We start from the raw sequence: 14,050 nt of genomic DNA on the forward strand, positions 1-14,050 counted from the left end.
CGTTTCGGCTCCGGCCACACCCTCCGGGCCGCTCGCGCTGAGCCCCCGGCGCGCCAGCCCCCCGCGGGCCCTGACCTCCCCATGCCCTTTTCCATGGATTTAACAACTTGGCCTCCACAACTTCGTCTCTCAAATTAGCACTTCAGCAGAAATTAACAGTTCGCTAAACCCACCCTGCTCACGGGCGATTCAGAGCCTATTACGTACTTTACACACACGTTGGTAGGCGCCCCCCTCATCCTACCAAGCCGCGTGAAGTTATTTGTGCAACAGGTTGGTGGGATAAAACGGCATCTTTACAACAAAGGGTCAAATAGCTGTACAGATTCTGGAGCTACTGCCAGAACAGATGGTCACCTACCCTCCTTTTGTAAAATATACCTTCAAAACAATGATATAGATACAACCTTCATTTTCAACTAATTATCTCCAGCACCGTCAGCTGTACCATTGCCTCAGCCACAGGGATTTTGCTTTAGTACAAACCAAGCCACACTCAGTTGACTTTTAAAACACTGTCTTGATCAGTTTAACACAGTATTTTTCTCTTTTCCCATACCACAGTTGTTCCAGTTCTTTCAGTTTCAATTTCCAGTGTATCGGAATTAATAAAATTTCATTTTTCAAGCATATTCACTGTTAAGCATTTGCCACTGGAAAGCTAATGCAAATAGAATTTCCGCCTAACCAAATATTAAATTGATTTTGACACTAAATATTTGATCCCTACTTGTTGTATGGTGATTCTGTTTTGGGAGATCCTCTTCATGCACTATATTCATTTCCCTCTAATGTTCAATCCTTTCATTCTCTTTCTCCATTTTTACCAGCACTAGCTTTAATAAATTGCTTCTGATGTATCTACTTCAGAGCCTGACTACATAATGTTGCTGAAGTTGTGTTCCTAAGATATCTAAATGATAAATGCAATTAAGGATCAGATTATTTATGTTCCAGGACCTCTGAGTATTACCAAGCCAATAATCAAAAACAAATGACATTTTGACATAAGTTAAACATCCAGTAATGACAGCAGCAGGATTAAAATTCCACGTGATGTCTTAGCACAGTGATGTCTCTGGGTACTGGGTAGAATTAGGACATCTACCTCTCTAGAGTTTGACATTTTATGCACTGTCCATAAAACTGAATTTTTCAATCTCAGCTATCTGAAATATCCCACAGCAACTGTTTTCTTTATTTTTAATGAAGCAATTAAAACCAGAAAAAACAGTGGACCATCATTTGAAGTATAGCTAGAGTTTAAGAAACATTTAGCTGATCAAGACAGGATTCTTTAGCCATCACATAAGTTGCTGAAGTCAGTGTTGGGAGATAAAAATTCTTGTGAAAGTCCAGGAATTTTCATAGATATGAGTAGAATGTTTGCATAAGAAAGCTCAAATAAAATGAAGTTTAGTGTAAAATAAGAGAAAGGAAAATAAAGGCAGAAAGTAGTGCTCCAATATTCAGTAAGGGACAGAGATAGAAGATTAGAAAATTAAATTTATTGAGTACACTAAGGTAAAGGAGGCTCAGTAGCACTTCTGACTGGTGTTCCCCTTCCCAAAGCAACATCAGTTCCTTAAGGCAGGCATGAGCACTAGGGAAGCATTATCAGTGCTGGTGTTGCCACACACTTTTTACAACAACTTCCAAAACAGAAAAGTTGAGGTAAATCTGAAACACAACAGCTTTCAAAAAGATCCATTCACTGGTGCTGGAACATAAATCACTACTTGTGGCATGCTGACAGACAGACTTCTATATTTTTCTCTCCACAAATTACAAAAAATTATGTCATCCTATTGACACTGAACAGAGCCTTGAAGTTAAGGTCTTAAATTGAAACTAATTTCATATAAAACAAGGCTTAACTGGACACCAAAACCTCACTCTGTTCTTTTGTCAATTGTTTTTCCCCAAATGGAAAATTTGGAACAAAGAACACCAGACTGTGATCTCATGTTAGACACCAAAATGCCTCACCAATATGTCCAGTGCAAGAAAAATGGCATTAGGGTGAGAATACAGAAAGAGGAGTTGAGATACGTGGATTCCACATTCAGTTCTAGTATTCTGACCCACCTACTTCCTGTATGACATATAGTAACATTCTTGTAACATACATCACACTGGTAGTTATTTTTCACAGGGAAGACTGTTTAGTACTCTATCAGCTTATCAAGTGGGACATGGCACAGAAGTGCAAACTATTATTTTCCTCATTGAATAAAGGAAAATGTCTTGCTCCTCTATCTAAACCAAATGTTCCACAGTTCAGGTGAAAGACATTTCAAACCATGCCAAAACCTCTGATCTGTTAGCACATAACATGGTCCCTACTGGCTGATTCTAATCACTCACGAAATTTTTAGGCACTGTAGTTACATAGGAAGTAGTGTCATGCTTGTCATTTTTTTATGACTAAGAACCAGAAAAGGGGCAGTAACTTCCTCTGGAGCATGACTACGTGCTAAGTAATGGGATTGTAGCTGGGCAGCCCTGCCTAAACTGTGATTACTCTTACTTGCATGAGTCATTACATTCTTTTCCTAAAGTTTTATTTTGTCTTCAGGTGAAATTGAAAATTGGTCTTTGTCTTCACATTTAACAATTTACACAACCCATCCTTGCACATACTTGATGCAAAGCTGTTAAAGAGAATTTGCCTACAGGATGCAAGAGGGAAAAATTCACAGGACTGCCTACAATAGCTCCACTGGTTGCGAGTTACTCCAGATTAAACTAGATTAGATTCCTCATTGCAAGGCTTTTGTTGTTTTCATACTTTCTATCTACTTTGGAAATGAGTTCACTGAGCTGTGGGATGAAGTCTGGAAGCATCAATGTCCTGAAAGGAGCACAGCACCTCTGTCAAGTCCTCCCCATCAGCATTCATTTTAACCTGCCATACCCTGTGCCATCTGTTTATCTATAGCTGTCTGTAAATCACCTTGCCACAGACAGGAGCACTGGAGCATTGTCCTTGGTGACACCAACCTGGGGGAGGCTGAGAAAGCAGCAGTGTGCTGGCCAGTGCTGGCCACACATCACACATTGCAGGGGCTTTCCATGGCTACCCTTAACTTCTGCTTTCTGAAGGAGCGGAGTATGTACAGGTGCATCTTTTCACCTGCAAAGACACCCAAAAAAGCAGCTAACTGAGCAGATAAGTGAGGAGGAACACAACTGGGACACAGGTCCCAAGACCAGTGCTGCTATAGCTTGCATGCTTTAATTATGCCAAGAGTTGGCATAAGAGTACTTGCCAGTTCTTGAGACCATTTTCAAATGTGCTTGGCTTACAGAAACAAAGGAAACAATGGGACACAAGAAGTGGATTCACTGGAAAATTTAAATTTGTCCTTAAATATCAGAATTCCAGTCTTCTTCAAATAGCCAGGAGAAAACCCATTTACTCCAAAAGCACTGCTCTGCAGCTGCAGTGATAAAATGCAGAAGTAACTACACACAATGAGGACATGGCATGTGTGGATTGCTCACACAGCAGTTCATGTAGATGCCCTGATAAACAAAAGTCAAAGCAAGTTGCTACTATAGACTTGTCCTAGAATAAAAAGGACCCAAATAAACAAAGTAATACACTCAAGCCTTGACTACCACAGATACTACATATCAAAAGTAATGATCATAGCTGTTGGCTAGGAAATTAAGTTTATTTGCTGGTAATTTTCAAGTTAGTCAAAGACATCAGGGCAAATACAAATGACCATATGAATTGAAAAATGCTTCAGCACTAGGAATCTGACAATATTTATTTTGAAAACTATGAGCTATGGCAACTATGCTTTCTAATGTCCTCCCTGGCTGCCAGCTGAAACAGGCAAGTATAGTCAGCACCCATCCAGACCTCCATAATAAATCTACCAACATGATCTCTTGCTATTTGATCTGTCTTGGGTCTGGAGACACAAGGTCCTTCAGTAACTTGGAGTTACCTGTTAGGAGCTGGTGTTCAGTTACCTTGCAATCCCCAGCCTCAGAAAAGCTTGCAAGCAGATATGCCCCATAGTTGATCATTCTGCAAACAACGTTGTAGTACAGCAAGAGAGTTTCAAGAGTTACATCAACTCATTGTCAGTTATAATACAATAAAACTATCATCTTGAACAAAAAATTATTAGTAATTTTAAAAATTATTAAAAACAAACCACGCAGATTCTGTGGGAATAATATGTTGTGTCCCTTTCCCCCTCTTTAAATTTGGTATTGAAAATCATGTGAAGCAACTTGTGCTGGCATTTATTAGACAGAGCTGTTTCAACAGTTCAAAATACACTGGTAAAATGGCACTAAATCCAGTTTTCTTTTATTGACTAGTTTTGGTAAATGATATCTTAAACTGGAAAGAAGCTGGACAAGATCTTTTGGGTTCCTTTTCACCAGAGGGTCTGTTTTCCTCTGTTTTTAGCAGTGGTGGAACTCTTACTGGGGATCTAAGACTTACTGCAGGTTTCTGTTTCTCCATGTTTCTGTAAAAAGTCTCAGATACAGGGGAATTACCAGCCTCTCTTTGCCTGTGACAGATGTTTTTCATTTCAAGCATAACTGATGTAGAGGAAAGGATAAACAGAGTGTGAGAAAGCACCAGTAAGCAAATTTGGAACTTTCAGTAGATGAAATGGTACTGTCAGAGGTGTTTGTTAACAACTCTGTAACAGCATTTACATTGCTGACTTTCTCAAACAGAGAAAGCAAAACACTCCAAATCCTTTTGTCTCTCAGTAGGAGCAAAACAGACCACACAGGTAGCAATGCCACCTCTGTCACGCAGATGAAACTGTTCAAAGCTTCCTCTCCTTCTGTTGGCAAAGTTACCAGCATGCTTTAGCATGAGGTTGGAATCTGACAGGTTGACACTACATAGCACTGCCCCAAAGCACTCTGGCTGCATTTGTAATGTTTTGAAGAGCAAAAGCACCAGAATGTGTAGCTTCAATTACAGTCAAGAGTCAAGAGTACAGCAGCATTTAAGTTTTCTGGTACAGATCAAAAATATCAGAGCCCCATTATTCAAATCACTTATCCACTATAAAATTTATTCTGCTAGGCTGAAGTGCTGTAACAATTTTGAATATTTATTTTCCTACTGATTAGCTAATGCCAGTCAAAAATCAGTTGCCCCACTCACTTCCCTATCACTGACTGCCATAAAGATGGCATAAAAGCATCAAGCCAGTGAACTTTGTATTGTGTACTCTGCCTAATTCAACAGATATGTGATCATGTGCACATGTTTCATCCAGCTCTAATGTGTTGCTGGGCATTATGTCAATGCACAGATCTTGGTATTAATTACTGTGGAAACACAGCCCAAGTAGCTAGAGTTAGACAGGATGAATCCAAATGGAATCCAAATGTACTGAGACATGTCCTGTTCAAAGTAGTTTGAGAATCAAGATATTTTAAAAAACAGAAAATGTTTTCACAAATACTCCCAAAATTTAATGTCACTTTTAACCCAGTGAAAATGCTTCCTTATTAAAGTGACTTACCACTTGAAGCACTCCCTGGAAACTGTTGACTTCCAGCATCAAATACAATGTTGTTGTTTAGAGCTCAAAATAACAGCAAACAGAGAAGATAGCCTTTGCTCTGATCCAGTAAGTACATCAGTAGGACATTAGCATTTATTTACTAGAATTGAAAATTTTAGAAGTTTTCTCTAATGTCTGACTACAGCAAAGTTCAGTGTTGGAAAACAAGCATTTCAGTGTAACTGATTAGACACTTTGCTCCTAGACACAGCATTCTGTCAAAGACAGACACAAAACAAAACCGTGTCATAATAGGCTGGAGACCAGACAACAACCATTAGTCCCTACTATGAAAACAAACCAGTCTGCACTCATGTATGACTGACTGAACTGATCTGTTTTCAACCTTCCCAGAAATCCTTAATACAATAGGCAAAGAAATTGAGGATGCAAACATCCTAGTGTAAACAGAACTTGGAGATTAATGTGTCTGTATTTTTTTCAAGCATGTAATTCAATTATAAATTTAATTATCATTAGCCAAAACCCAACAGTGAATGGAGACATTGCTCAAGATAAATGCTCATAAAAATATGAACCAGCACTAATTTTCCTAGAATTTAGCTTAAAGAGTTCTAGCAATTAACTGCCAAAAAAACCACCAAAACCAAAATGGCATCATGCTGTCACTTTGAAAAATCTGTGTCTGGAGGGGAAAAAAAATATACACACATCGTTTTCAAACAAAAATTTTTGACTCAAATTCATATTCACTGAAGTCATCAGCAATACATCAAGATTTGATGTAGGCTTAACATATCTGAAGCTGAACAATAACGAGTTGGAACATTCTGGTGAGTTGAATGAAATGTTGCATGACTATCTACAAATCAATTTACCATGTCAATGACAGTTTGAAAAGTGTAGTTTCCCCCTGAAAAACAGTGCTACATTGACAACTGTAATACATTCCACATTTCAATACCTGAAAAGATTACGAAACACAGTCCTAATGCACACAAAACCAGATACCAATTGAAACACATCCAGTTTCACTGCAATCATCAACTGAAATAATTTCCTAATCTGTTCACAGTAGCAGTTACAAAAATGTCATATTTACATCCATATTTTAAGACAGTCAAACTTATGAGCTGTAGAAGTTGTGTAACTGTTAAAACAATATTGAACTTGTCAGAAAACATTGAGGAAATACAGTGACCTACTTGTACACAATCATTTCTAGTTCCTTCTGAGAACTTCAGTAGCTAAAGACATTATATGAATAATAAATTACTACACACGGTCCAAAAGTCTTATCTTGACCAAGAGAATGTAACAGCAGGACTGTTAGCCAAATAACTAAGTGCTTCACATTAAATTTGCAAAAGCCTTTGGCAGTGATCTGAAGAATTATTGGACAGAATGCATCATACTTGTATCTCATTATCCTGTGAACAATTCTCAAAATACCCAGTACAACAAGTCATAGCTGAATAAGTTCTCACTGTACCCTTCCACTCAGTCTAGAATGTCTTACAGGGCTTGTTCCAACTCTCATGAATTTGAGTTGAATTTTGACACTCAGCTGATAAAAACAACAAATGATGCAGTGATCAAGTCTTAATTCATGGCAAAGTCCCTAATGGAAAAGAAGGGTCAGAACTGTGCAAGCACTCATCCTCTCCTCAGCAGGGATGAGGTGGGATGTACACAAATTAGCTTGGTTTAGACCTTCTGATGTGATCTTTCCAAATGAGGAAGATATCTGTGACACAGACTTCCGTCAATTATGGTATGTTACCATTACTGTGTTTTGTTAAGGTGAAGATTGTGAGAGCAATAGAAATGGAAGTAAAAATGAAACCTTTTCTAACTGACAACTTATATAAAAAATACAGAGTATATTATTTTGTAAATCCATGCCAAAATGTGGATGTTTGATTTTTGTTAAACTAATGCTTAACAATTCTTCTTATTGTCTGTGTAAAGACCCCCAGTGATCTGCATTCAGAGCAGTATCCCAGGCTGAATCAGGGTATTTGTTTATCATCCTTTGGGACGGGTTGCCTTAGCTCATTCCTTAGTCTTTAGGAGACAGCATAGAACTCTTACCTCTCTTTTGTTTTACCTCCTGAAGCAGCAGGATATTGGAAATGAGGTGTGTTCGGTGGCCTTGATTTTCAATTCCCAGTTTTCTAAGATCGACTTCTGTAAGATGGAGTAAGTCCTGTAGTAAACACCAGAGTAAGGAAAATATTATACTATTAATACAGGAGAATTTGAGTGTTTTCAGGTATATTTGCTGCTTCTGGTATCGTAAGTTACCTAACAGCAAATGTAAGTGTATTCATATTTTATATGAAGGCCCCTTGTCACGATACAGTGCATCATTGTAGGAATAAGGCATTTTTCTTTTAAAACATTAATTCTTTGTCTCTCAGTTTTTTCTCAAAACAACTCTGGTCAGCTTAGCTGCAGAATTCCTGAAAATTATGATTCCTTTGAGTAAAAAAAAAAAAATCCCCAAAAGTGCTAGTGTTCCAGTTGCATTAATTAATGAAGGAAGATAAATCTCAGCATGGACTGATAGGAATAATGATTTTAGAAAGGAAGGTTTTGTATAATGGAGAGGATATTAATTGTAATAATAGATAACATAAGTTGTGACACTGTTTTGAAGAACAATAATTTCCATATAATGCATCTGAGTAATCAAATCTGAACTGTTCTTTCTAATCTACTTTCTCTCCTAAAACTCATTACTATTTTTCTTTCAAAATAAGCTGCTGAATAACTCCAGACATTATTTATAAGGCAGTACAGAATTTCAATTTGATGTTGATTTATAAGTGGGTACAAAACTTAACTCGATGATGAAAACTTTCAGAGCAAATAAAAAATATATCAAAATACATTTCTTTATATTTTTACTGTTCTGTGTTTTCACTGCAAATCAGATAAAGAGAGGTAGATAGAATGTACAGTATTCTGTTACTAGCAAGTCATGTTACTGGAAGTGACTTTTTCTAATGGAGATTTGCAATTCAAATCCCAAAACACAAAATGAGATTAATTCACTGTGTAAATAATAAGACAGTTGACACAGAATTTCTAGCGTGAACCACTATTTCTGAAACTGTAATTTAAAAATCTTTCTTTCAAACTAAAACTGCTTCAAAAGCCTGACATTATTTGCTTTAGACTGAGTAAAGGTCAAATTACTGAATGCCTCAATCTCTTAGGCCACTAGCTAACACTGTTTTAAAAGAAAAAAAAAGTTCTCACTGTTGGAGACCTTCAGTCATGCCTGAGAATGTAATATTCTTTCTCAAATGATAACTCATATGTAACTAATAACACGAAAGTAGAGAGTTGCATAATTCTTACTTCTAATTTATTCCTTTCTAGGTTTGCCCAAATGCAAAAGCTGGTACTAATGTTGAATTCACATGTCAGTAGAAATGATTTTTCAGTTTTGGCAACAGTGACAAAGGGTCCCACTGCTTTTCTCAAAGACTCAATATCTTCCAAATCCCAAAATCATCCTCCAATAAAGACAACAAAGGACTACAAATGCAATATGCTTGCTCTTCAGACTTCAGCAAAAAGTTTGTTAGAAGGAACACAACTAAGATTGTTGAGAACTCCAGTACTAAACAGCAGATGCTTAGGGTAACACAATAGAAACTTTTATAGGCACATTTTGGTTGGGGGTTTTTTTTAGTAGCTTTAAAGATCTTAACATTTTCTCAAGAATTTTATTGAAAAAGGACAATTCTCACCTCTATACCATCATATTGTTCAAAGAGCGTGCAATATTCTGCAAGTCCAAGCTGGGCCAGCCAGTTAGAAATGGGTAGATACTTCATTATCTATTGTTTTTCAGAGTCATAGGCATTGGGAAGGAAAACGAAATTACAAATAACATTGCTTAGGAATGTTAAACTGAACTCAGAAAGCACTTCACAAATGCAAGTTCCACTATTACGACCTTTTTTTAGCTGCATGGTAAGAGGTAATTATCTGTGCATTAAGATTTTTACCTTTAATTCACTGTTTCATTGTAATCCTCATACAAACAGGGAATGTTGAATACTATATTTCGTTTAGCTCTTGCAGCTGAAATAATCTTTTAGAAGATGAATCAACAGAGTCACTTGATACTGCAGTATCAATTAAAATACACTCAGCCTTCGTATTCAAAGAATGTTTCTCAGTACTCATTCAGTGATAATGTCATTCTTCTTACATGTGTGACACATGAAGAAGACATTAAATGAAGAGGAATGGCAAAAGGAACAATATTTTCTGTAAGAATATGAAGGTTGTGAATGAAAGTGCGTTCTCTGTAGGACAGTCAAAATGACTAAGATTCTGTGGTGGGTGTTTGTCCAAGGCAGGAACATAGCTAAAGTCAACCTGTTACAGAATGTTTCTAAGGAAAAAAGCAACTGAAAGACTTTTATAGTTTGTTCTCATTATGCCATTTGAATTTGAGTTATCTGTAAATTAAAGTATTTTTCATTATTTTTTTCCCCAGTTGCTAAGATGAAATAAAAGATAGACATTAAGACGGGCATATGATGGACATCAGAAGATAAAAGACATAAAACACTCTCTTGCTATCACTGCTCCATGCAAGCAGTTATGCAAGATCTGCACAGACAAATACTTAAGCTTCCAAGAATTGCTGCATTTCTGAAGACATGTCTGTGCAAGTTTGAGCATAGCCTAAATCAATTCAAGAATGCCCAATTCTAAATCTGTAACTGGCGGGCTGAACATTTTTTGTCCAAACACTGATGCCAGAAGCAGGAAATGCTCATGTTCAGACACCTAGTGCGTTGAATTGTATATTTTTGTTATGTTATTTCATTTTATTTTTAGTTGAAGATCTTTCTCTCATCTATACTTGAGAAGAAGTAGTTGCTCATTAGCTCTGGATAAACTGTCTGTAATTATGATTTTCAGCTACAAACCACACATTCTAAGATATCTGCTTACTCTCAACACACAAGAAGCTGCCCCAAAGGCTGACATGTTATGGTCAGCAAAGAGCCAGTGCTGCTTTCTGTGAGATGGGGAAAGCCATTTAGCATTTTCATAATTCTTGGAACACTAGAAAAGCTTTGATGTCTTTCTTCTTTTTTTAAATAAAAATTGCAAATGTAAAAATACTGTTTTGCAGAAAGGTAGGCCACAGTAGCAGTATTAATTGTATCAGTGGACAATACATTCCTAGAAATGTTTTAAAAGCATTTCAGTTAGAACAGCAACAGTTTGCAATATACAAAATGTTTTGGATGTCTGTGAATTTTACCTCAGTACTCAACTTTGGAAAAAAGTCAAAGTGGTTGCGCTTCAGAGACACATACACAGTTACACTGTGGAAGCTGTAATTCTGGAATTTGTCACTTCATAGACCGTTAAAGAACAAAAATGCTAATTTGCAAGTCACATTATTAAATCCCTTAATCATCCATTGGAATACTGTGTTATATTATTTGCTTTATTGTAGATTTTTCATTATCGTGAAAGTATTGTAGGCTATGGGTAATGAGTCTAATCTAAAGATTATGGGTGATGGGTAATCTAAAGAACTGTGGCATTCCAGTAACTAAGAGTATTTTCTGGAGTAACATTGACCAGAAGATCTACACATTTAATTGACACACCACAAAAGAATTTCCTTGAGGAATGTGAAAGCCACAGAGAACATTCTTATGTGAGGCGAGGACAAGCTCAGCCACTGACATCTTTCATTTATGGCTTGCTTTAAACAGGTACTTTCAGATTGCACAAAGGGCATATGATTCTCAGAGAGATAAAAGGAAAACCACAGCTGGTTGGCTAAAACATAAATAAAACCATGGACAAATACCTCTTTTCTGGTTCATACATTTTAAAGTAAGATACTTCAAATTTGTTGTCATAAAAGACCCTTTTTCAAAACTGTTTAGCAACTTCAGTAAGAATATATATTTTTAAGACTACATATTTTATATTTAATTGTGACTCTTAGGATTCCATATTAGTACATAACAATTTTTAAATCTACAGTAATTGGTAGAAGTCATCACACTTATCATCCCAGAACAAAGAAAAATTTTGCACTAAGCATGAAAGGAATCCTAGAATTTCCACAGAGCAGCATTCTCTTTAACAATACAGTGATAAACTGTGGCTATCTAATCTTACTTGGCCAGCTGCATTTGCTGTTATTAATTTATACCAAAAAACAACCCCCAAACCAACAAATAAATGCAAACCAAAATACCAATACCCCTGTTGTCCAAACCCCCATACAAAACAAAATTCATACCCTTGTATGATAAGATACTGAGAAATACAAGATGCATTGCTTTCAAATACACTGCAATTACACCTTTGAATGGGATTATTTTTGTATTATTATGGCACGCTTTTACATGCCATTAAGTCTTTGCTAACACCTTGGTAGACTTATCCTTTTTGTTTTAATGAAAAATTTGTTCCTACAGCTGAAGGAGAAAAAAGTTCCCTTGCTCTCAAAAGGCAACTAATTGCCTTTCTGGTCTTTCTGCTAATGGTAGTTTTGGTGAATAAACTCAAATAACTCTTATTTAACCAACAGTACACAGTTCATTGGATGCAGGGTACAGCCTAGTGGTCAGGACTCAAGATCTATTCATAGCCTTATCAAGGTTAAGAGTAAAATGGAATTGCAAAACAAATTGTAAAACCCACTAAATATATCATTATGAGATGTGGCTGTAGGCAGAGGGAGTTTCCTATTACTCTACTTTTACATTATTTATTTTTATCTCTGAAAATAGGATTAACTTTTCCTTAAGGCAGGTAATGACAACATTTTTCAAGATGCAAAATATGATTATGAACACACTGGCAAAGTGTGTGGCAGATTTTGGGTGCATATTTTTTCCCCAATAAGAAATTAATATCCTTCCTTTCCAGGGAAAAGAAGGGAAGAAAAATAAAAATGACAGCATGTATTGCAGAGAAATACAAAATCTCTCTTCTATTTATCTGTTCTAAAAAAAGTGTCAGTTCCTGTACATCTAAGGACCTGCAAAAAGAGATCATCACAGGTTTTGTCAGGTCACCAGATTTTTGGGATAGAACCACTAAGGCTACATGACTTGCTTCTATTTATCAGTTAGACTTCTGTTCAAGACTGAAGTTATTCTGGACTCCTTATATGGAAGGTCTTGCAGAACTATCCACATAATTTATATCATTTCTGGGGTTTTCACATAAAAAGAAACAATTTAAATCTTACCTAGGTTTGTATCATTCTATTTCTGAACACCACCTGTTCAGAGGCTTTTATGAAATCAAGTTACTGCTAAAAGGTTATGAAATGAGCAATAATGGGATATTCCTAGCACAGCTCTCTGATCTACTGAGCTGAACTTCTGCTTTCAGAGTGCTTTCCTGCATTCTCTCTCACAGGTGCAGTCATGCATACTGGGGCACACATGATGCAAATCCTCAGAGAAAGGTGTTTTATATGTAGCTTTTAGATCCAGTTGTTCACACTACAATGCTTTACTAGACTGATAAGTCATTGGTTCTTTCCTCTATCACACTATCCCATTAAAAAGATGCTGCTACTGATGTTGCCTTGTAATACTGCAGACACAAGGTAAGTAATATGTAATATCAGATTCTCACTTCTTACTTCAGCTATGGTTTTGTCAAATTAACATCATTAATTTTTAAAAAGTGTGTATGACATAGGTACCACGATTGAGTAACTCCAAATCACAATGTGATTATAAGTAAGTATTCCAGGCACAGTAATTCATGCTCCTTTTTCAGTATCCCTTTGGGATTCAGGCAGTACTATGACTCAAGCCACATATCATGGTATAATCCTGTCCCCAGTAAAATTACTCATGTGAGTCAGCAGAGCCAGCAATTTCATCTCATCTGGAAAGTAATTTCCCTTATTGTGCCTTTTCTCTTTCAGCAAAATTGACTTGGATTGTATTTCCAAATTAAAACTATCCTCCTGCTGTGACAAAATAATTTATTAGTATAAATTGATTTACTGGACACTTGCCCAAGTAAGTATGCTTAAGGTTTTTAATCACTTGAACTTGGCATGCTTTCCTCACTTGAATGAAAGGCCCATCAGTTTTGTTTTCAGATAGATTCTGATGTACTTCCACTTCAGATGTACCTTTATCTTCCTCTGTCATTAATGAAATCAACAAACCCTCTAAATTACAGCCTCAATAAATCTGACCTTTCCATGCAACATCATGCACACCTCAGTTCCTGTGTTGTGGCACTCAGTAATAACACTGAGCAAAGGTCTGTCCCCTTTGCTGATCACAACTATTTGTGCTTAACTAAGCAATTAATTCAGGAATGTTGTATTGTGATGCATGTTCAAGTGGCAGGAAATTTCTGTCATTTGTGTGCCAGTTTCTGAATGTTGTAGAATGAAAAATTTAAAAAATTTTAAAAATTATAAAAATTGGAAGTGGTCATGAATCTTGTGATGTCATATCTCAGAGATCTTACCACCATAATAAAAA

General features: G+C 36.5%; 1 protein-coding gene across 1 annotated transcript in view; it reads right to left on the reverse strand.

Moving 5' to 3' along the window:
- BCAR3 (BCAR3 adaptor protein, NSP family member) overlaps positions 1 to 9,373 on the reverse strand; it is a 63,292-nt gene extending 53,919 nt beyond the window's left edge. Inside the window, exons 1-2 of the mRNA XM_005422079.3 lie at positions 9,287 to 9,373; positions 7,617 to 7,731 (exon numbers count right to left, since the gene is read on the reverse strand). Of these exons, the coding sequence (XP_005422136.1) occupies positions 7,617 to 7,731; positions 9,287 to 9,373 (202 nt within the window). The remainder of the gene's footprint in view (positions 1 to 7,616; positions 7,732 to 9,286) is intronic.
- Positions 9,374 to 14,050: the final 4,677 nt, after the last annotated feature.

Source organism: Geospiza fortis, unplaced genomic scaffold (genome assembly GCF_000277835.1).
Source record: "Geospiza fortis unplaced genomic scaffold, GeoFor_1.0 scaffold403, whole genome shotgun sequence".
Taxonomy (NCBI): Eukaryota; Metazoa; Chordata; class Aves; order Passeriformes; family Thraupidae; genus Geospiza; species Geospiza fortis.